The following is a 24,412-nucleotide window of genomic DNA, read 5'->3' on the forward strand; positions in this document are numbered from 1 at the left end:
CTGATATGTGTGCATGTGTGACAAATTAGCTCTTGTTTTTCATATTGTAAGAAAGACAAATGCTCTATATGGTCTCAGGTTGACAAAGGGGGGCTCCTCTGGGATTCAAACTCAATTCCCAAGATCACAAACAGGCCTCTTATTATGTTGTCATCACTATATACTTATATATACTTACTTATACTTATATTATAATACTGTCTGTTGTTATGCGTTGAATATTGTGAGATCTGTTTAATCAAAAGGTTTTTTCACGTTTCTGAACATTAAATAAAGAATAACTTATAAAAAAAAGTTTAATTCAGGCCCCCATATATATGTAGGTTAGGGTTTAATGGAATCGAGTAAAGTAATGACATAGTAACAATGACACAGCATTACAAATAAATATCTATATTAAAAAATACTTTTTGAAGATTTGTTTTAAACGCCCTTAGGAGCCTTTTTTTTTTCTTATTTCTTTCAGTATGAAGTGTAGCCTGCACAGGTACAGACCCTGTACATTTTTGTTTCAAATACTCCAAATATCCCAAAAGACCACTGGTACAACTATAGTTACATAAAGTGTTAATACAATGATTCAAAAAGTAGTGAACTATTTTAAATGTTTAAATACACCCACCTTTAATAAGCATATCAGTACATTTATAAATTATAATATTTAAATTAAATACATCTAAATCTTATCAATACAAAAATGTTCAAATGCCATTTTAGATGCTTTTTCATTGTTTCCACTCATATGTGTTGTTAAGTTAGACTTTTATATCATGAATTTCTTTCTTTCTTTTATTGTCATTTATTATTAAGCAGCTTTATTAGAACAACTCCCAGTACACTGTATATAAAGCTTGTGTTTACAATCACAAACATGCCAGGTGGGCAAAACGTTCATAATGAAGACAAAAAATATGAAACATATTATAAAATACATCTATTGTGGAGCTTCTAGTGCTTAAACCTTTCAACAGCTGTGTTATTTATACATTCAGATATGAAAGAAATACATTGGATAACAATACAGTCCACGGTTGTTTAGTATGTGGGCTGAGCTGCTACTATTATAATACCACTGTAGTGTTTCAGTCCGCCGATGTAACAACATCTTTGATTGGTTCAGACGAGATTCCTTTCATCGTAGTATCCAATCATCGTCATTTTTTCTTGCGGTCTCTCCTCCCGCTGTGTGGCGTTGGAAATGACAGTCTGAGAGGAGGAGGAGGAGGAGGAGGAGGAAGGAGAGGTCTGCTGCTGCTGCTGCTGCTGTTGCTGTGTCGGACAAACGAGCAACAAGCTTGTCAGAGTGAAACTGAGAATTAGAAAATTAAAAGCCGAACTGCGACTGGTTGGATTTAAACTAACAGTGAACCGACAAGCTAAGAGTGTATTAGCTAACGGAGAAGGCGGGCGGCTCAGAGACACAGTGAGTATTTGAATGTTGTCGCTCCGGACTGGCTTTGTTATCAACAGGTGCTGTGGCTAGTTAGCTGCTAACACTAGCCTGATAACGTCAAGTTAAATAAACACACGCTTACTAAATAAAGTAAAGACTGTGAGAGGGTGGCTTCTCCTCGGAGTGATAGAAAAAGTTCACAGTAACAAAGGCAGTTTATTTGAACTGAGAATGAAGTTTAATTAGCTTTTAGAGCAGCTACTTCTGTTACTTTGATACTGGCTAACCAAAACAGTCATTTCTCTCAGTGAGTTACCGAGCTAAGTTAGCTGTCAAATACAGAAAGAAACTCTTCCAGCGTTAGATAAATGAAGTTACATTCTGACATTGTGTTAATGGTTTATAATTACATTAGAGGCCTGTGTTTGGTTTGTGTTGTCAGGATAAGTTAATGTGTAGTTTTCATTAGCAGATATTACAGTCTTTTAATCATATTACTAACTTTATATCGCTCTTATATAGAATGCTAGTTTTGTCAACCAGTTTCCTGCCTGGTGTTTCGATTTCAATACTATCAGACACTGCTCGCCTCTAAATAAGACCAAAGTCTGTTAATGAATAAAGAATTAAGCGTTTGAAGATTTGCTCTACATGAAAAAATGTGATGGACAGCGTCAGGGAAATGTTTAACCTGCTGTGTCAAATATGTTCAGCCACATTTTTTAAATGGTGTAAGCTTCCGTCTTATCTCTGCAATAGAACAGTATGTATTGTGTGTACCAGCATAACAATACACCTAAACTACTGAGGGGCAGAATGAGTGGCAGTTCTGTGTTTTACATCTAAATTCAAACTGCCACCATATAGCAAAATGTGATTAGTATCACACAGCAGGTGACTCAAGGTAAAAAGCCTATGTTGTGTTTTTTTGGGGGTGGGGGGGTTACTTTTTTTGTGGATGATGTGAAGGCGGATACAGATGCTTTAATGACTATATTATCAGTCCCATCCTGCCGTGTTCCACAACACTGAAATCAGCTAATGTCAGTGAGTGATTGCCCCTCGGCTGTGCGCCTGGGATCCGTCACAGCCGATTTGATGATAACACTATTCTGCTTTGTAAGTTCATCTGACACATTGTCACGGTTTAACTGCCGGTTAAGCCAGGTTGTATGCTGCGTTTGGGGGGGGGGGGGGGGTGTTACATTCTCTGCCCCCCCCCACCCCACCTCCATTAAACAAGCGCCCTTGGAGAAAGGAACAAAAGATGAGCGTGTGAACATGGATATAAGAGTGAATGTGTCACACAGTGGTCCTGTTCTCCAGCACAGTCAGGTATAATGTTGTGGGTCAGCACAGTGAATACCTGCCGAAACTGTAGGATTCAGGAGTGAAGTGTTACCCATCACAGCTGAGGTGTACTAAACAGACTTTACCCAGACTTGTTACCTTATCCACTTAAACACAAGTATTTATACACTTCTATTGAGCTGTAGAGATTTCTTTATAACGTATTGAATTCAGGGAACAAGCGGTACTAGTAAATTTACACAGTTAAAAACAGAGAACTGATAAAAACCGGTTTTCAGATACTACTCTCCTCCTACCAGAATCCGTCATTTTGATGGTAGGTCTTGAGTTTAATTCCGGTCGGTGTCTTCGAAGCTGTCAAAGTTTTAAATGTGCCTCTCTGCTGCCGACATTAGAAAATGACTAACGCTAAAAAAACTCCTAATGAAACTGGGCCTGTCACATGTCAAACCTGTCCTGCATGCTTTTGCTGCTACAGTATTTTTTTTGTAGGGTGGGGTGGGGTGTTTTCGCCTCCGTTTGGATGGTGGGCAGACTTGAAACAAGAGGAAAGAAAGAGATGGGTATGACTTGCAACGAGGGTCCCCTGGCTAGAATTGAACCGGGGACATTGTGGTTTATGCGGCAGGCGCAGCAACCAATCGGCTACAATGGGAACTCTTTGGGAACTTTGTGGTGTGTGTTCATCACTCACAATTCAAATCTTCACATTTTGTCGATATTGGCTCAAACTTGTGGCATGAATGTATCTTTCAATTAATCGCAGTGTGATTGTGTGTTGTTGCGTGTGTCTCTGTGGGAAGAAGGTGGGGTTTTTTCTGTTGCTGGCATTTTGTCAGAAAAATTAGTGGTTGAAATGTTACTGACAGGTCGGGACTTGATTCACTAACAAACTTAATTAAGGATTTGGGAGTTAGCTCCCTTTTGATATTCCCCAGTGCTTTGAACACTAGCCAAAGAGCCTTTTTCATGTGTTGCAGTTCAAGTTTTGAACATTTAATTGATTATCTGGTGTTACAAAATGATGAAACTAGGAGCTGTTGGGGGAATGTGTAGCTAACAAACTGAAGGCACTTTCTTTTCATTTATGAGCTGTGTTCCAGCCTCTCAGCTGCAGGTGCATGCTGTTCATCAGTCTAAAGCTGTGTAGTGCACCCTATATGTAAGTCAGTGTGCGAACCCCAGCCACTCTAAAACTCTAACCTGACCTTTACATAGGCTCTTCTCCCAGGTATGAGGTCACATCGCCATGGTGACGGGGCGAAGGCCGACTTTTACGGACGCACGTACAGAGTGAGCTAGTGAAGCGGAGAGGTAAAGATGGGCACGCTGGGCCACAGGCCAGCCAAACACAGAAGTCCTCTGTTCTCTGGAATGCTCTCTCGCTCCCTCTCTCACTCAAGTCTCCATGACCTGATTGGGACCCAAAGCGAGGCTGCAGCCAAAATTCAAAATGTGTCACAAAAATCAGAGTCGGGACTGACGATCATGTAGTCCTCCTCAGATATGATCCAGGTTTCCTCCCTGGAGTGTTTTCAGACTAATAAACAAGTGTCAGTGTGAAATATGTAGATGTGGATTGCACAGTCACATCTTCTTAAGGAGCTGCTCCGTCTGGCTTCTAATAGAGTGAAATATGTGTATGTGCTGCCACGTTAGAAACAGCATTTATATATGATGCAGTATGATACTCCTTAAAGGGTGTGGTGGACACATTTTTCACAAATATCTGTCATAAATAATTCCACAAATATGTTTCCATCACTACTTACTGCCCCATTACCTCATCACTGAAACCTTTCCCACTTTATTTTCCCACTGAAAGAAGTTTTTTTTTAAAGACACATTATTAACATACATTGTATTATTATGTATATATTAATATACAATCTTTATTTATATTTTCTAACTCAGTACATCATAATTGATACGATATTTAAAAAGGAAACCAAGCTCATGTCTCTATCCTCTCTCTCTCTTTCTTTCACTCTCTCTTTTTGGCTTTTTTCGCTTTTGTCTGGTACAGGGTGGTACAGCCCCTTTCAGAATGTGTGTGAGTGTGCGTAAGTGTGTACTGTTGAACACAAGATAAGAGTCGGCTCTGCTTCTGCTCTCAATGACATTCACAGTACACACACACACACACTGAGCTTTACTCACACTTTGCGTCACATGATACTGGTTAGTTTTCAGTAGTTGTTGCAGGTAACGCCGCAACCAATCATTACTTTCATAGTCGAGTTATGTACAATTTTTTGGGATAGTTAAAACTGCCCATCCTGAGAAGATCTAATGTGCTTCTTTTCTTCATTAGAATTATGACAATCACTTTATTTGTTGACTATTTCTTATGTTTAAAGCAACAGCATCTAAACCATACTGTACTGTTGTTGTTGTTGCTACTGCTTTTTTTTTTTTATCAGGACTCAGTATAATGCCTTAAGTTTATTCCCATCATCCACATTGTCCCTCTGCATTCCAGTACCTGTACCTGCTGTTGAAGTTCCACTTAACCGGGTTTTTTTCCCAGTCTTTAAGGAGTCATTCTTACTCAGCATAAAGGAGCAAATTCCACTCTTGAGATAATCCTCTATGGTAAACGTCAAGCCTGGAATTTACATGTCCTGCATTATGTTACCACTTCCTGTTACTCACCTACTACACCCACAGGAGGAAGAGGAAATCTCCTACAGTTAATAATTGGTTTATCACACTGCCACAGGTCTATATTTTGTGTCTCTATATGTAATTCACAGCAGCTTGACGAGATTGAGGCTAAAAAATGACCCACAATGCAACACTCTTTGTTCAAAAATAACATCTGATGTTGTGAATATGTACAGTATTTGTCTAGTCCTCAAATATTATATGATCCCACTTTTTCAACCGTAATTTCTACAAAAAAATACATCTGCCGATCATTTTCTCAATTATTCTTCACGAAAAATGCCTGTTATCATTTCCTACAATTATATGTCAGTGCTGCATGTTACGCTCCGCTTCCTGTTACTCACCTGACAACCACAGGAGGAAGTGGAAGTCTCCTACAGTAATTAATCGGTTTACCACAATGCAGCAGGTGTTAAGTTGGACACCATAAAATGTGTCCATTACTAACCTTGACAAATTAGTAAATGGAAAAATAAATCCGTCACATCTTTTGATTATTATCTCAATGAATCATTTTGTCAGTAAAATATCAGATAATGGAGAAAAATGCCTGTTATGGTGATGTATTCAAATAGATTGTTGTATTTAATTAACTCATAAAAACTAAAGCTGGCTGAGAAACTGCAACCAGCAAATGTTTTGACACAAAAGTGACTAAAAGAATTATTCATTTATTAAAATAGCTACGGATTCATTTCCTTAGATTTGGGCTAGAATGATACAGATGATAAACATTGCAACATGTTTTGAAACATAAGCTAGAGATAGGAAGTTGTAATGAGATTTTACCTCTGACATCGATTATGGTTATAGATTCTATAGACTCAAAATTGGCACAAAATTATTCAAAACTGACACAAAAGTACTTGTACTAGCTTTTTTTTTGGACACCATTACCTACAAACCAGTTCTGTAGCATTGTTTAACTGGCATTGAATGAATTAAAATACCTGCACTTAGACACGTTTCAGTGATAAAGGAATACAGAAGGAAGAAGGAAAGTGTGAACAGTGTTTAAATAACTTTGTCCTTTAAATGGCTTGTACACAGACTGTCAGCACTTTTGCCACCCAGTTTTAACCAACATTGAGATTTGCTTAGTTTAGTTTAGTCATACTGTCACATTTGTCGTCAATTTCTGCAAAATAGTCGCTTTAGCCAGTTAGCTATTCAGCAGTGATGGAAACTGCTGCTTCAGATTAAAGCTATTAAAGGTAAATGGAAAACCAAATATATTTTTCTTTTAATATTTTTGAGCAGGCCGGCCAGTAAACATACTGATAGCTCATAGAGATGAACTGTAGCTTGAATCAATAGAGCTGTTGCCACATTCTTAACCCCAGTGTTGGAAGATCCCTCTGTTTCCCATCATAGCTTAGCCTTGAACTGTTGCCTCAGCAGGACACACATGCATACACACATTCATGCATGCACACCAGGGGGTAAAGCTGAGGCGGCAGATGGTGTTTATATGTGTGTGTGTGTGTGTGTGTATGTGTGTGTGTTAGGGAGTGGGGGGGTGGGGGGGGGGGTGGGGGGGTGGTCCTCATGTTAGGTCTTAGCTTATCCATCTTGTTTGTGTTCCTGCAGCAGTGTGCGCTCTAGCAGGTCAACAGATAAAGGCTTATTGAACTAAGTGGCCGTTCTGAGGGCAGCGGTCCAGTAGGAAACAGCTGCAGGTCTCCATCAGCCATAAAACAGGCTTTTCCAGCCCAACTGGGTGTCAAAACCAAAACCCTTCCTCAATATCCCACCCCCAACCCCTCCACCACCACCACCACCACCACCACCACCACCACCCTACATTTACACCACATTCAGCCTTTGCAACGCTGATTCAAAAGACAGCCTTCAGTCAGACTGTATGGATCAGTACTCAAAGTAGGTCATGCTCCTGCTCCTGCCTGCTTTCCACATGATTAGAGTGACAGTGTGTTTTAATGAGGCTGACTCTGAGGAGAAAATACTCTACAGTCATTTAGATATTAGGCTAAGTGGCTCCATTTATTATATGTATAGATAGAGAGAGAACTATAACAGCACGATTAATGTGTGCTTTTATAGAAGTCATTCAGGTCATTATCGCTGTTGTCTTGTGCTGTAGTGAAGCTTACATATACACATATACACACACAGTTTAAAATATGAGCTTTAAATGCTGTATCACCACCACTTTATATAGCAGTGTATCAGGCAGCCAATCAGATGCTGTTGTTGTGTTCGATGTGATATAACAGGAATAAAAAGGCTCTATATAGCTAGACCATTCTCTTATCATGTAAATGTAATTAGTGTTAATTTCAGACGCTGACCAGGTTACCAAGGTAACAGCCCATGTAACATCATAAAGGAGATCTCATATTCTAGTTATAGCTTTAAGATAGTCTCTTATTAAGCTGGTTACTGTGATAATATGGAAACAGCACAGTATTACAGGAGCCAACAAAGTGCCTGGAGATAACTTTTGTTCAGATTTAGCGCTATATAAATAAAATCAAATTGAGCTGGAGGCGTTTTACCACCTTAAACGATGCAGTGAATTGTTATGCAGCTGGGTGTAGCACTACCTTCCTTTGGGCAATTCATTATAGGACAATAATGTGCAACCAATCAACAGCAACTCAAACATTCTGCATTCTTTAGTCTGTAAATTGACTTTCATCACTTTTCCATTATGAACACTACAGTCTATAAATGTGCTTACAGTTAGTTTGTAGTGTAGAATTATACACTCAGTCCCGACTAAAGATCATATCAACCAAAATATGTGAACACACCTATGTGGGTGGACAATGGGTGTGTACATGTGCTATTCATTTCAACTTTTAAGACTTCAGGGCTGAAATCGTCAGTTGATAAATCAGATTAGTGAAGTTGTCAACAGTGTAGTTTGATGAATCATGCTAAGCTTGCTGTATCCTGCCTCTTAAATGTGAGCATCTGCCATTTTTTATAACACGTATAAAGCACAGGTGTTCTTAATAAAGTGACTCTGTTCTATTCAAGTGTCCCAGTAAGTCATGACAGTGTGACAGTGAGCCAGCATGCATAATATCACGACCCTAATCGTGAAGCAGCTACATGGAACTAAGCCATAATTAACTTATTATTTATACCATTGCTTGTCCTGCTGCGACATGTCCAAACGTCTGCTGTGAAAAAACCTGACATGCTGCTTCTCTCTGTTTACATCATTTGAATTGACTACATTTGAGTTTTAAAAGATAAGCTGAACAAACAGTCATTGGTTGTAGCTGTCTGCTGGAATTTTCTGCTTTTTCTGGCCATTCTTCCACCAGTTTGTTCAATTTTATTTTGGCGAAGGTTTTTTCAACTTCACTTAAATTTCAGAGCAGCATTAAATGTCCTTTTTTATTCCTGTGTGCTTAAATGAATCTACTTTTGCTCAGTTGAATGCAGCTTAAGATGAAAGAGTTGTATTGCTCCTAACAGGCAAACCTCATCATCAGTTATAATCACATGCTTTTATTTTAATGAGCAGTAATCCATCATGATGATTTCCAGTGCTTTTTGTTTTCCTTGCTCGAGGTCTCTGAATGAGTTCCAGTCTTGTTGTTTTTTTTGTTTTTTCTCCCCTACCCGCTGTGTTTTATATTCGTCTTAGCGATGGCAGCAGCTTAACGTGTGTTGTTGTAGGAGGAAGTCCAGCCGTCCAGATGAGCTGCTCTAATCCTCCTGCACTTACCTCTCCACTCACTGATGTCTGCACATCAGACACCGACTACTCACACCGGCGGCCCCTTTATCACTATTTTATGGCTCCGCTGGCTCTCACACAGAAACCTTATCAGAGGCGTGCTTCGCCTTCATTCACCTGCTGCTCACTTTAATGCGGGCCTTTTTACTTTTTACCCAATCGTGCTATTTTTGGAGACTCAAGCTGGAAAATATTTATCTTTTGAGCTCATATGAAACTTAAAATTTCCAGACGGACAAGACTTCCAAGTATTTGCGCTCACAAGAGTATTGTTTTTATGTATTGATCTGGATTGTCAGTTCTGACCATATTAATACTGCACAAAGGTAATCTGACAAGCATATGAGAATAGACTCTACTTGAAGTCCCATTTTTTTAATAGCCAAAGACAAATATTCCAGCCTGCTTAGTGGGAGCAATATGGAGGTAAAATGAGTCCGATGTGAATTTCCGGAAGGATTGGGATGTGATTATGTTGCTGTCCCGGTAGGTTGGACATACATATCTGTCTCGCTGGATTTAAGGCTTTGAGAAAAAGGCCTGTTGGGCAGGATTGTTGTTTATACTGATATTTGAAGACAGTATGATTATAAAGGACAAGATGAGATGTCTTGAAGTAGTTTTATGGACTAAATGTTCAGTAGCGGCTTCATTTTCCCTCTCTATCATCTCTAAACCATTTTAGTGCTTGGTTTAATTTGTTTTTTAAGTGTAAAGATATTATTAGTGTCTGATTTTCATACGCGTAAAGTAAAGATGTGATGTGGAGTTTCAGCCTCATGTAGGAGAATGATGTTCCACCCAGATGTTAAATTGGTGAAGTGGGATTGGTGCACCTGACTTAACATCATCCCATTTTTATCACAGTTTCCTAACAGTTCAATGTGATCAGTTTAAACATACTGAAATAATGCAAGGCTATAGTGTTTTGGTCACTCATACATACAAACTCCCTTCCCCCATCAGTGGAATTTTGTTCCCAGGGCTGCCTGGCATTCCTCGCTGCTGCATCATGGGACCTCTGCAGTTCGTGTGTGTGTGTGTGAGTGCACTTGTGTGTGTGTGTGTGTTTGCCTCTGCAGTCCTGCTGGTAAGAGATAACATATCACACATGCTGCTGTTGTTATTGTGGCATTGAAAGATAAGACCTTCATCTCCGCATTCATCTCTACCTCGTTCGCCCCGCTCCGTCCGTCACTCCCTCTATTTTCTCATCCATCCACTCTATCCTCCCACCACCTCCAGACATAATAGTGTGTGCGTGTGTGTTTGTGTGTGTGTGTGTGAGAGGCAGGGGGACCACCCTGCTGCTGACAAAGCCGTTGTCATGGTTATACGTGGAAAGTGGGGGGCTGTCATGACGTGGTATCTGAAAATAACTGAAGAGAGAGAGAGAGAGGTAGAGGTGACTGAGTTAGAGAGAAAGTGACTGTGTTTCTACTTGTGTTGGGCTGTTAAACTAGTCGGTCAGTCGGTTAACCACTTAATCCAATGTAACAGTCACTAAACCAGTCAGTTAAGCAGCAGACCAGTTACTCAGTGACCCAGGCAGCTCCTTGTCGTGTTATGCTGGTCTACCAGTTAGACAACCATTAAGGTATGATTCTGGATTATTACAACCTGGGTTTTAAATGTTATAGCTCTGACTCTGACATTTCTATCAGAATTTAAATTTGGAACTGGATTCCTGGCTTTAATTTGGACGAAGAAGCAGCTGAAGGAGTATGAATGATTTGGAAAAGTGGGAAAGGGTCTAATTAGAATGAATGGGATTTAAAAGTTGAGTAAAGCGCGTAATGTATGGAAGTTCTGAAATATTTTGTAAAGGTTTGAATGAAGTATGAATCAGTAAATAATAGAGGAAAAAGCATGACAAAGAGGCTGAAGGAGTTGGAAAAGTGGGGAAGGGAATGCACAGTATAGATTTAGCAAAGCAGTTCAAATGGGAGTTTAAGAGCAGAGACTTAAATGAGCTTAAGTGTACTGAGAAGGAGCTGAGGTTTCCTTTAATTGTCTTAGCTGGAATAAAGATAAAACACCAGCTGAAGTCTAAGCCCTGACAAGAGCTCAACTAGAAGCACTTTTATTTTGAAAATCTAGAAGATAGTCGATCTTTTATTTTTGAAAAGCCTGTCTCATCCCAACTATCCCTGTTATGATAAAATGATCATCTTGGGCTTTTATTTTGAACATTTGGAATTGCAGTCTCTATGACACAGATGTGTTTCTGCACAGAGACTCACAGTTGCTATGGTGACAGTGCAACCCTGTGGCAAAAAAATGAGTCAAACAACTTCTTACAACTCAACAATTAAAAGTCAATTTAGGGGAAAAAGTGTCAGTTTGAGTGTGAGACTGATGTATAAATGTGTGTATGATTTCAAAATAAAGGAGCTGTAGTCATTTATATATCACCATCATCTCTGTAGGTCTGAACATCCTGTGCTATATACACCCATTATAAAATCTGATAATGGCTGAAAATGTTATGACATTTAAACTGTTTTTACATGAAAGTTTATTATGTTATACTAGATTACTTTTAGAAACATCAACATTGAAGAACTGTTCCCCATCACCTTACCTTGCCACTTCTTGTTAAACAGTACAAATCCCTTTAATAAGAGGAATACTCTTTAACACTGTAAGGTAATTAACTCTGTAATTAGGGACCTCCTTTATCTTCCAGCACGAGTAAAAAATGTCTCGGGCTTTGATTAGACTATTAAAGAGGAGTTGTGTCTGCCTATGCTGAAATGTGTTATTTCTAAAATATTCAAGGCAGTCAGTTGATGAACTACTTTTTGATTTAAGTGTTGTATAGAACTCTTGTTAAGCCTGTGTTTGACCAGTCACAGCAGACTGGTAGTCACAGGTGAGTAAATACCTGATATCTCAAAGTGTAGTTCAGTAAACATCAACGCTGACAACACATAAAGACATCTACTGTTACTATCTAGCTTACATGTTAGAGGAATGTAGGGATGAAGAAGAGTAATGACATCATTTTCCCGCTCTCTCCACAGGTGAAGGTATCATGGCTGCCATGTTTACCGAGCTCCCCTCCTAGACTCCGCCCACACACAGATACACATACCTGCACGCCCCCCATTGAGCCATTACAAACACACACACACTATCTGCTCTCATGACAACCTCCCATCTGAACGGCCATGTTGCTGGAGAGGGAGGAGGAGGAGGAGGAGGAGGAGATGAAGAGCTGAGGGGAGGACAGCAACACCGGGAAATGGCCGTCGACTGTCCGGGAGAGCTGGGGAGCCGGACGCTGCCCGTCAGACGATCCGCACAGCTGGAGAGGATACGACAGCATCAGGTACACACACTCGCACTCACACACACACACACACACACACTCACACTCACACTCACAGATTAAATCGGATGTCAAATCTAATTGAGCCTGAGTGTAATGCCTAGACATCTTTTCACCTGTAAATGGACCCATGGAAACTATGGAAGCCCTGAAAGGTAAGTGAAAAGTGGCAAGTACTCTACCTGTTTTCACAAAAAAAAAGAAAAGCCCTGGCAAACCTTTTTCCCCGTTTTCAAAAAAATCAAGAAGAAAAATAAAAAGATTAAGAAAAAAAAAGTTTTTTCACCTGGCCAATTAAAAAAAATCACCTGTGTTCACACAAAAACAAAATCTGAAAAAATAAAAAGATGAAAAATGATCCTGGCATAACTTTTTTTTTCTCACCTGTTTTCATCAAAAATAAATAAAAACATTTAGATCAGACTTCTAAATTGCATCTCCAGAAAAGCAAAAAAGTTCTCACTTGCCTATCAGGACTTCCGTACCAAATCCATACTCACTGGAGAGATTACAATCACTGAAGCACTTAAAACCAAACAGATACGTTGAACATCTATACTGACATCAAATTCTAATCCCACATGGACAGACTTTTACAGAATGTGAAAAAAACCTTGAGGGAAAAATTATTTTTATTAAGTTATATCAGCACCGTGTAATTATTTAACTTATTTGGCTGCAACAAGCAAGTTTCTATATGAAGTACGTTTAAAAACAAGCAGAATCAAACAAATAGCTGTACAAAAAGTGCAAAAACACAAATTATAGATCAGTATGATTCACTATGTCTGCTTATTTTTGCACTTGCTGATTTCATAAGAGCATTACTAAAGACTTACTGTAACTTAAAAGCAGATCTGAGGTACTTACCTTATCTTGAGCATGTCCATGTTATGTTACTTTTGAGCTCTACTCCCCTAAATCACTACTGTGTGCTGGAACAGTGAAATCAGTGCCTGACACCTCCTCCTCCTCATCTTCCTCATCTTGTAGGCCACAAGTCACAACAAGAATGAATGAGTCTTAATCTGTCAAAAAGACACAATTATAGTTGTTTTTTTACAGAGGCATTTTGGCTTCTTACAGTAGGTCAAATCAAAGGTGTGAATAATACATTGGGTGCTGCTTCATTTTAAGGGTCTTGGTATGTTGGTTTACTGTCATGACTTAGTGGAACATTCTCAATGTTATTAACACTATGAAACCCCAACCCTATCCCTTGGAATGAGCTGTATTGTTGTCCGTGATGCATTTACTTGTTTGTGTGTATTAGGAGGACCTTCGTCGCCGCAGAGAGGAAGAAGGGCGGCAGATGGACCTGAACGCCTCGCTCCGGCTCAAGAAGCTCTCCCAGAATCCCCACATCGGCATCGACAACCCCACATTCCTGCAGGACACGTACTCACCGCAGCAGCCTCCGCTCGGCAGCCAGCACACACACGCGCTGCTGGGTAAAAAAAAAACACGCGCACATGCAAACACGCACTCACAAAACCAAGAGGAAAGATTAAAGAGGTAGATATAATAGGGATGTTAAAAGGCAGAGCAGAAACGAACAGAGAGATGATTTAGATCGGAGGAGAGGAAATATAAAAGGGATGGAGGGAGAAACTGGGAGGGAAAGGAATGTAAGGAAGGAAGATGTGTGTACCGTTCAGGGAGGGAATTCCTCAGGGAGGGAGAGCGAGACACGAGAGACTCTCGAGGGCGACTTAATTAAAACTTTGTTAGGGACGGTGATGTTGACACACACACACACACACACAAACACACACAAGTCTCCACTAAGAAATGAAACACCACCTCTTACACACACATTAATCTGAAGCCAGGACAAGCAAGCTGTCTTCTACCATCATTCTCTGGTCATTAGAAAGAAGTTAGGGTTTTTCACTCTCTCGTGGTTGATTTGTAAACCTCAGGATTTGTGTGAAAGCTTATTAACGTGACTGCGTGTGTGTGTGTGTGTGTGTTTTATTGCAGAGTTGGAGGAGCTGCTGCTGTCACTGAAGCAGGTCCGCGGCTGTCTGTCCGACCAGCAGAGTCAGAATGACATAGAGCTGGTTCTTGCACTACTAAACAAGGTAATATAAAGGGGATTAGAGTGAATATCTACTGTAATCGTGAGGTTTTAAAAGTCTTTGTGATGTCTGAGCTGCAGCATCCATCACTACATGAAATGTCCACAGTATGAATGATGATTCAGCGTGTGGAGAGAAGACTGGGGAGTACTATAACAACTCCAGTATTTATAGAATTAAAGCTACTGCTATGCGCACTTATCTGCTACTTTTAGATGTTCTTAACCCTTACATACTGTTCGGGCAAATTTGACACGTTTTGACATTTAACAGCTGTAAAAACACCCCAAATGTCTTTTTCTCTGACTTTTCCTGAAGTGGCCCCAAAATGAAAATATTTTTAAATGTTATACTTTTTATAGGTGCTACAAATTATTGTCCATTGAGGCTTTTCTGGGTCAAATTTGAGCTGTATCTATTGACATGTGTTTTAGTTAAACACATGTCTTAGTTTATAGTTTATAGTTAGATAGTAGTTTTTATGATGTAGCAGTGAAGACTGGTGGCTCTAATGGTTATACAATAAACCCCACACTTCCATAAAGTTATAAAAATACATTAACATCATTATTGCTATGTTATATTTTCATGTCTTAGGTAAAATAGGACATGATATTGTGTGATAGTAGCTTTTTAATTGATTTTTAAAATGTATTTTACATTAATTTGGGTTCCTGAGGTGTTATTCCTTCCCCTGAATCCTACCATACTGATGGTTCTTGAACTCTCTGGGTGGAGTTAGCACTGCTAAATGTTGCTGACTAGTCAGACATGAAAAATAATAGATGTATGTACTTTATCACAAACATATTATTGGTCTTCAAACTGCAACTAAACACCATTGTATTTGACACAAGTGTTTGGCTGAGTTGTCATTTTGATATTGAGAAGGTAAACCATAAATTGTTACTTTTGGCTTGCACCTAGTCTATAGTAGTCATTATAATAGAGGATAGAATGTTGCTGCTGTGGTAATAAAATCCTTTGTCAAAGTATAATAAACAGCTGTGCAGTGTTTTGACACATAATAAACCTTTATACATACTCCAGCTGGCCTTTCTGTATTATATTTCATTACAATACACTCCCACCAAGACAGCAAATTGCTGTACTAACACAGTACTGTTATTAGTCAGAACTTCCCGTGTCCGACTGTGTCTCACTGCTTACCAGACCTATAAATCTGACCGACACATACTTACAAACTCATTTTCAGACTCAGGCGGCTTAGTGTAGTGATGGTAATTCTTCATGTTCTTCTAGGGAAGTTTGAAGTCATAGTTACGTTTTTTTTTTTTTCTGAATTTTCAGTCGGCAGCATTTCTTTGTCTGTTCAGTCGCGTTTGGTCAGTTATCTATGCTTCTGTTAACTATCCACTTCTTCTGTTTTTTCCAAGTGAACTGCAAAAACAGTTTTCTTTAACAGTGTGATAAATAGTACCAAAAGTGTCATAATTTCACTGATTATGATGTCTGAACTGCAATTAAAGTAATCACAGGTATAGTGATGTGAAAGAAACATGTGACACTAAATGCTGGTGCCCTTTTTTCCTTTCTAGTCTGACTTCCAGTCAGCGCTGAAGATCCATAATGCCGTGGCCAGCAGCATGCACCGGCCCTCCCCTCCATACCCACACACACAACAGGCGCTGCAGCTGGCAATGGAGGTAACTCATGCTTATACACATTAATACAATTTTAAATATTCCATTACAATCCTTGTACGCCCTGTTTAATTTACTGGGTCACACACATTTCAGGTTGTGGTCACTTTTGGGGACATTACATACATTTCCATTCATTTCGTGGAGACCTACCCTAACACTAACCTTAACCACTGACCCAAAAATCAGCTTTTTCCCCAATTGAGGCCACAGCTTTTGTCCCCAATTGGACAAGCTGTCCCCAATTAACTGGTCTTCAGTCTGAAATGTGTCCCTGAAAGTAGCCTATGAGGGACAGACAGAGAAAGCTAAGGTCAGCGAGTGTGTTATAACAAGGTTGGAAACAGAGCAGCTCTGTTCAGCATCAATTAGAGAAACAAGTGCTTGCAGTATGTACATGTACACATACATACACACACACACACACACACTTATACATATATACATTATTTTGTAAAGAATAATATGGGTTGGATAGTTTGTAAGCAGCTGCTGGTGAAAGCTATCAGATGGCTGTATCCAGTTAAAGTGAGTTTAAAGTGAAAGTGAATATTCAGGATGCTGGTACGATCACTTTTTGCACTTCTTCTCTTGCTACAGTGTTGAGTTGGCGAGCTGTCAGAGCTATTCATGGGTCATTTCAGTGGAATCTCATTATTTCTGCTTCATGTTGGCATCTCCGCCCCCCTGCCCTGTATTTGGCTTTAAAAAAAAAAAAGCAAAGCTGAGTTTAACACTGTACTTGTGAATGAAGCGGAAAAGAAATGATGGAAATGAAAACCGTCACAGTGGGCAGGACAGTTTTAACTACTCAAAATACCTTTTAGTTCAAGTCAAGCTAATGACTTCTCCTCTTATAGTTTCACACATTCTTTTTCTCTAATCACTTTTTATTTGAAAATGGCAGAAAATGCAGCATGTCATTAGGATGTGCCACATGATAAGCTTTCCCTCCATCTCTACTGATATACTGTGTTGTCATTTCAAAAGTCCTCTCATTTCTCTGTCTTTGTTTAAGTGTCTCTCTTACTGCAGAATGATTCAGAAATAAGTACAGCTGTTAAAGGACAAGTTCACAATTTCACAAACTTCATCAAACTTCATCAAACTTCATCAAACTTATTCATGTATTTCACTGTTCACATGGGCAGAAACTGTGGACTTATCCATTAATGTGATAATAAACTGTGTCATAGCTGTGATAATATTTGATACCATTGATATATTTTCTTGTTTCAGGTCAGGAATGTCATCCAGTCAAGTCAGAACAAAGAGGGACTCGAACTCCACAGCCTGCTGTCAGACACACACATCCAGGTACAGACAATCACACACCTTTAGAGCTGTAGACTCATTTTACTGTCACTGCTTGAACCCTGTGACTGAGTTATGTGTGGTGTGTGTGTGTGTGTGTGTGTGTGTTTTGCAGTCATTGCTTCTGGCACATGACAGCATAGCAGAGACAGAAATGGAGCCTGAACCGCTGCCCACCCAGGGAGAGACGCTGACCCAGTGGGGAGGAGAGACTGTGAAGATAGTTCGCATAGAGAAGGCCCAGGACATACCACTGGTAAGACAAATACACCGTCTCACCCAAATCAAGAGATCTAACATCCTAACCAACTTCTAGTTTAGCTTCTGTTCCATAAGCTTGAATTGATCGGTGTAATTTTCCTCACAGAGGGCTGGAAGCGCTCCAGATTCCTCACATTACATTAATCAGGTTTGGTTTTAATGGTAGTCAATCTGTCAGCCCTGTGGAAGACTGGCAGACCGCCCATATGTCCATCTGCCTCTTACCTCATATGAGCTGGGATCAACAGACCCTCACCCCCTGCATTAGATAAGAGGATACATACTAGAAAACAACTTAAATGTTTGAGAAACTGCAGCTGGGGGCACGGGTGCAGATGAAGAAGAGCTGGTACATTTAAAAAAAATCAGTAGTCACAATACAGAGCAAACAAAGAAACGTGCAGTTAATTCCATCATGTCATACAATATGAGTGCATTGCCATTTTTAAAAAAGTGCAAAAACACACTCACACTCACTCACACACATCTTTTACTTAGCTTTTTTCTTTATCTTTCTTTCCATTATACTCTATACAGTACATTATAAATAACACACAGGCCTGATAACACAGTCATGCAGTCATGTCCATGTTCGTCCAGCGACTAACTTTTGTATCCATGTCTGTGTTTCCTTCAGGGAGCGACTGTTCGTAATGAAATGGAGAGCGTCGTGATCAGTCGCATCGTTCGAGGCGGAGCAGCCGAACGTAGCGGACTTTTATCAGAAGGAGACGAAATATTGGAGATAAACGGCATAGAGATCAGAGGGAAAGATGTCAACCAAGTCTTTGATATTCTTGTAAGTACACCCACATGCACATATTAAACACAGTTAGTTCTTCAATCAGTTTGTTTTTCAGTTTTTTGTAATTATTTCATTTGCTGATCAGATGTGTTTAGATTAATTTTTAGCGTTTCTATATGTTACATTAAAGTTTAACTGTCTAAAATGTAAATTGTGCCTCCATCCTACTCAAACTCTATATTGATGGCATTTCTCTCTCTCTCTCTTTGTGTGTATGTTTGTGTTTTAGGCGGACATGCACGGCCTCCTGACCTTTGTGCTCATCCCCAACACTCAGAGCAAACCTCTTCCTGTCAAAGAGTCTGTGGTGAGTCTTTAACAACCACAAAAGAGCAAAAGACCGAAAACTAGTTTCTTTATTGTCTGAATTTGATTGGACAGGGATGATGCAGTTTAAATGAAAATTAAAAGGAAATCTCTTTCAGGTCCACGTGAAGGCACATTTCGACTACGACCCCTCAGACGACCCGTACGTGCCGTGCAGAGAGCTGGGCCTGTCCTTCCAGAAAGGAGACATCCTCCACATCATCAGCCAGGCAGACCCCAACTGGTGGCAGGCTTACAGGGACGGAGACGAGGATAACCAACCTCTCGCTGGACTGGTACCAGGTACTACGTGGAGAGAATTAGTTAAACACATAGTTGGTTATATAATGACTACTCTGCATTGCGCTCATATTTTTCTTACTGTTTTTTCCACAGGGAAGAGTTTCCAGCAGCAGAGAGAAGCCATGAAACAGACCATAGAAGAAGACAAGGAGCCTGAGAAGTCTGGTTAGTTCCTGAGAATAAACAGTTTAAAGTTTATCGTGTAGTTAGAATTAAAACGATAGAGTAGAGTAAATACAGTCCTGGTGTGTTTTTTAAGGTATCTGTTTCTTCACAGGGAAGCTGTGGTGCGCAAAGAAGAACAAGAGGAAGAGAAAGAAACTGCTGTACAACGCTCACAGGAACGATGGTACGACCCAAACGTCATTAATATAATCAAAAGGCCTCCGGCCTCCATATAAAACTGCTGATACTGTACATTTAGTCAAGCATCTACATGGAGGTGTAGTCATGCATGACAACTAGGGGAAAGATAGGGGGGGAAAATTGGGTGGCTACATTGGTCTCTACATTGTTACACTATTTTGCCAGTTGTTTTTCCACACTGACGCATGTTTAGATAATCAGAGCTCAAGCACTATACTGTGATGTGGATGAAGTCAGACCCAATAAGAAGACGACGAGATTTAGCCTCATTTTTTTGTTTTCTTCTATTGCGCTTTTGTTGTTTGAGGAGAAAAAACATTTTCCCCCTTATTTGTAGTGATAGTTTACGGCCAGAATACACTTCCATACTAAGTCTTGAGTATATTCATGAAATTCAATGCTTAATATTTAGAATATAGGCTTATTGATATGATACAAATGATTTTCTAATATACACCATATAATGTAATATCTAACTGAATGAAAGAAGTTGTTTTTCCAAAATCAATGACCTCAATTATGCATGAATGTCTCGCCAGCTTCCATCGAAGAAACTCCAGATATGAGTCAACCTGTCATCTCTTCCTCCACTTTCTTCTTTGATGTCCTCAATTTGTCTCTTTTCATCCGTCTCCTTGCTGCGTCTCCTTCGCACCGCATTATTAAAAAAAATTTCCTCTTCTCTCTTTCCGCTGGCCCAGATATCGATAACGAGGAGATTCTCACCTATGAGGAGATGGCTCTGTACCACCAGCCGGCCAATAGGAAGCGGCCCATCGCGTTGATCGGGCCGACCAGCTGCGGGCAGGCGGAGCTCAGGCAGAGACTGCTCAACAACCAGCCGGAACGCTTCGCCGGAGCCGTGCCTCGTAAGACCTCAACACACACGCACACACACACACACACACATTGTCTCTCGTGTGTTTGTGGATGTACTAACCTGTGATTGTGTGTGTGTGTTGTAGACACCACACGGAGCCGCAGAGATGGCGAGCTGAGTGGAAGAGACTACCACTTTGTTTCTCGTCAGACGTTTGAGGCAGAGCTGTCAGCTGGTAGGACTTATCTTATTATTTTAATATAATAAACTGATAACCGTCTATTACAACCTTCAGTTTGTGTGTTGCCATGGTTTTAAGGCTGGCGATGTCTGTCGATTGGCCCACAACTTTGCCCCAGATCACATCCCACAGTTATTAGATGGATTGCTATGAAACTTTTCTACAGTCATTCATGAGCTCTGGTGATTCTTTGACTTTTCCTCTAGCGCCACCATGAGGTTGACATTTGTGGTTCAGGCCACGAAATGGATTGCCATGACATTTACAACAGATATTGAAAGTCCTTAGAGAATATATTCCAACCACCTTAAAAGACAAGGCTAGCAATTGAATGATATATATTATTATTTTATAATATTATTATATATAGATAATATTGAAATCTCTTTTGTAGCAAACAAACTACTTACAATTCCTCTGTGCCATAGACCTCCATTATTGTCCTAAACTTAATGTAAACACCACATTGAGTCACACCACTGCACTGGAACATCCATCAGATTTTGACTCTCAGTAGAGCAGTTCCTTGTACAGCAGACGTCACCATGCAAATGCAGGAATGCAGCCTCTTGACTTGGTAATACATTGTAAATCTCTCAAAGGACTTCAGTGCAAAGTGAAGAGGGTGTGATATGTAGCACAAGATAGAGGTGGAGAGTGTGGTGCACATCAATTCAATTACAGAGCAAGTAAATACACATCATGTCATTATTTGGGCGTCCGGCCCTGTCCCAGCCTGTAGAAATGATTCCATATTAATAAGCAGACGTCACTAATGACATGTTTCCTCTTGTGTTCTCAGGGAAGCTGATAGAGTCTGGAGACTTTGAGAAGAACCTGTACGGGACCAGTACAGACTCTGTGAGACAGGTCATCAACACTGGCAAAATCTGTGTGCTCTGTCTACACACGCAGGTTTGTGTAACACACACACACACACACACACACACACACACACACACACACACACACACACACACACACACACACAAAGTCAGGTTTAGCAGGGCGAAGTGGGAAGAGAGAAAGAGTTTGTATCTTAATGTCAACTTAGTGAATTTTGTTGTAGGAAGGTTTCTAAAGGTGGTGTTGGAGATTTAATGTATTTGTGTGTGTGCACAGGCTCTAAAGGTGCTCAGGAGTTCAGACCTGAAACCTTACATCATCTTCATAGCTCCGCCCTCCCAGGAAAGACTCCGAGCCCTGTTGGCTAAAGACAACAAGAACCCAAAGGTACCGGTCTGACTGTCTGTACTGTCTGTTTACATCAGACAAAGATGAATAGAACTGCTGTTGACACCTTCAAAAATGTCTGCTTCAATAATGTGTGTGTGTGTGTGTTTCTGACAGCCCGAGGAGCTGCGGGACACCATCGAGAAAGCTCGGGAGATGGAGCAGAGCTGCGGTCACCTGTTCGACGCCATCATCGTCAACACGGACCAGGACAAAGCTTACACAGAGCTGCTACGACTCATCAACAAACTGGACACTGAACCCCAGTGGGTGCCCTGCTCCTGGCTGCGCTAAACACACACACACACACACACACACACACACACACACACACACACACACACACACACACACACTCACACACTCACACACTCACACCATTCACAGAGTAGACATACAGAGCCCACACTTGTGTTTTTACTCAGTGTTGCTATGGTGAGAGTTGCAACTGAGTATTAAAGCCACTGTTAGAAGAAAAAAAACCCAGGCAGAACTTTATGAGAAAACATCATTATATTACATTTAAAATTTACTAGAGAGGTTTAAATATTATGAGATTAATTGATAATAATTGTACAAGAAAGATAGTAAAAAGTTGTAATTTTATTAGAAAATGTGATTTTATTAGTAAGGTTAATATTATTATATACATGTGTGACTTTTATCTATACATAATAAGACAGATAAAGTTGATATACATGATAAGATTTAGTTTTACTTGAAAAACGTTACCATTCAAATATTATGATGATTGTATCAGAATTATTCCCATTTTTCACAACACTGCAACTTTTTCTCAAAGTAACTTTTTTTTAAAGTAACTCTCATAATTGATTTTTCCTAACAGTGGCTTTAACAGCTGGTGGGGTTGATAATAATACATAGATCAAGTAGAAACACACATAGAGTGACATGTGTCATGAAACAAACACTAAACTGATTGTGGATAGTGCCTAACTGATCCATGATGCAACATTTATATAACTGTCATCATCATACTTCCTGATGAGACCCAAACATGGACCTGGAATACTGAGATTTATTTTTTGTTTGTTTTAATGTTTGTCTTTTATGATGCATCCTTTGACTAAATCCTGTGATCATTTCAACCATTACGATTAAAAAGAAATCTATTTAAATTATGATTTTTAGTTCTTGCAGTGCAGAAAATCAACATAAGCATCAGATATTGAATTCAACCTTTTATTTTGTTTTCTTTTTTCTTTTGGTTGTTCTTTTTAAATAACTGACCTATAATGTGGCCTCTTGGAAGGAGCAAATGGGAAAATCACTGTGCTGAGATCTCTTAACAAACACACACACACACACACACACACACACACACACACACACACTGACATTTAGTACAAGTTTAAATACACACACTGAGCCACTGCATCTATCACTATGATGAGTACACACACTACAACAGTGCATTAACTGCTCACTGTCCTCTGTACTGAGGAGTCCAGCGATTGATGCTCTGAGGCTGCAGCCTTCTAGACACTGACTCACTGACTGACTGACTGACTGACTGACTGACTGACTGTTTAAACAGCTGGTTTCTGACCGGCTCGCCTGTTAAAAAAAATGCACACTATTGCAATAAACACTAAAAGAAAAAGACACAGCACTTGATATCTCTTTTACCGGCTGATTGTTTTATTTACTGCCTGTTTTTGACTCTTTCTGTCCTGTCTGATCACATTTTTAGTAGAAATGATCTCTGAGCCTGACCCCCGAGGGGCGCGTGGGTAAAGAAAACGTGAAAGTTGTAGTTTTTAGTACCTGATCGGCACGTGATGCTGAATTTATTATATATTTAGTGTGCGTGTGTGTGTGCGTGTGTGTGCGCTTGTGTATATGTGAGTGGACATGTATGTGTGTGTGTGTGTGTGTGTGTGTGTCTGTCTTTGAAGACAGTGAAGTATTATTATGACCTGAAGTAGACCTGACACCATATCACTGTTATCACTGTGTAGAGGATTTATATATTTGTAATATTGAAAAATAGATTTATGAAGTCTGGAATGCACCAATAGGATTGCAGGTTTCACCCCCTCCTCGCCTCCGTGCCATTGGTCCAGGAGTAAGAAGGGAGGGGGGTCGGGCGGGCGGGCGGGGCTAAGTGGAATTAACTGTATTGAATGTAAAGTTAATTGATACCACTTCCTGTTTATCATCACTTCTTCCTGAGAAAATCTGCATTTTTTTGTATGAATATTCACAATGAATGAATAAATAAATAAATAGATGATTGATAGAAAAATGACTGGCCTTCTGCTTCATGTTTATCTTCTTTTCTCACTTTTTATATATGTTTCTCACTGTCACCTCTGACCTTTTAAAAGCTTCAGTCACTGTTTAGTTGCCAACACGACACGCTGCTAACATTCAATAAACCTTTTCACAACAGACGTATTAGTCATAGTAGGAAAAGCAGAGCTGTAACTAATAAGATTAATGATGCAGCATTCCATTCAGGTCTTCCTATTTCTCTGCTCTGTTTACTGGCTCTACTGGAACATTTCAGTGGATTTGTTAATATTATTAGTAACACCTGTTTCAATGCTTCTCTTGCTGTTATAAATC

At 39.8% G+C, this 24,412-nt stretch overlaps 1 protein-coding gene across 2 annotated transcripts; it reads left to right on the forward strand.

Annotated features, from left to right (window-relative positions):
• The first annotated feature begins 1,243 nt into the window (after positions 1–1,243).
• On the forward strand, positions 1,244–24,034 carry pals1a (protein associated with LIN7 1, MAGUK p55 family member a). 2 transcript variants are annotated; one of them, XM_062440413.1, is made up of 17 exons: positions 1,244–1,423; positions 12,119–12,426; positions 13,700–13,877; positions 14,410–14,510; positions 16,067–16,174; positions 17,411–17,488; positions 17,601–17,741; positions 18,384–18,545; positions 18,781–18,858; positions 18,977–19,160; positions 19,254–19,325; positions 19,438–19,509; positions 20,228–20,395; positions 20,492–20,581; positions 21,390–21,502; positions 21,710–21,820; positions 21,938–24,034. In XM_062440413.1, exons 2-17 carry the CDS (start codon positions 12,241–12,243, stop codon positions 22,112–22,114), a joined length of 2,019 nt encoding a protein of 672 aa, XP_062296397.1. In that variant the 5' UTR covers positions 1,244–1,423; positions 12,119–12,240; the 3' UTR covers positions 22,115–24,034. The 2 variants fall into 2 exon arrangements, with proteins under 2 accessions (XP_062296397.1, XP_062296399.1); XM_062440415.1 differs by lacking the exon at positions 20,492–20,581.
• Positions 24,035–24,412: the final 378 nt, after the last annotated feature.

This window comes from Scomber scombrus, chromosome 19 (assembly GCF_963691925.1).
Source record: "Scomber scombrus chromosome 19, fScoSco1.1, whole genome shotgun sequence".
NCBI lineage: Eukaryota > Metazoa > Chordata > Actinopteri > Scombriformes > Scombridae > Scomber > Scomber scombrus.

Coding starts and splice junctions, on each gene's coding strand:
- pals1a (XM_062440413.1), top strand. CDS start 12,241: ATGACAACCTCCCATCTGAACGGCCATGTTGCTGGAGAGGGAGGAGGA. Junction 13,878..14,409: donor GCACACACACGCGCTGCTGG/GTAAAAAAAAAA, acceptor GTTTTATTGCAG/AGTTGGAGGAGCTGCTGCTG. Junction 20,396..20,491: donor CTTCGCCGGAGCCGTGCCTC/GTAAGACCTCAA, acceptor TGTGTGTTGTAG/ACACCACACGGAGCCGCAGA.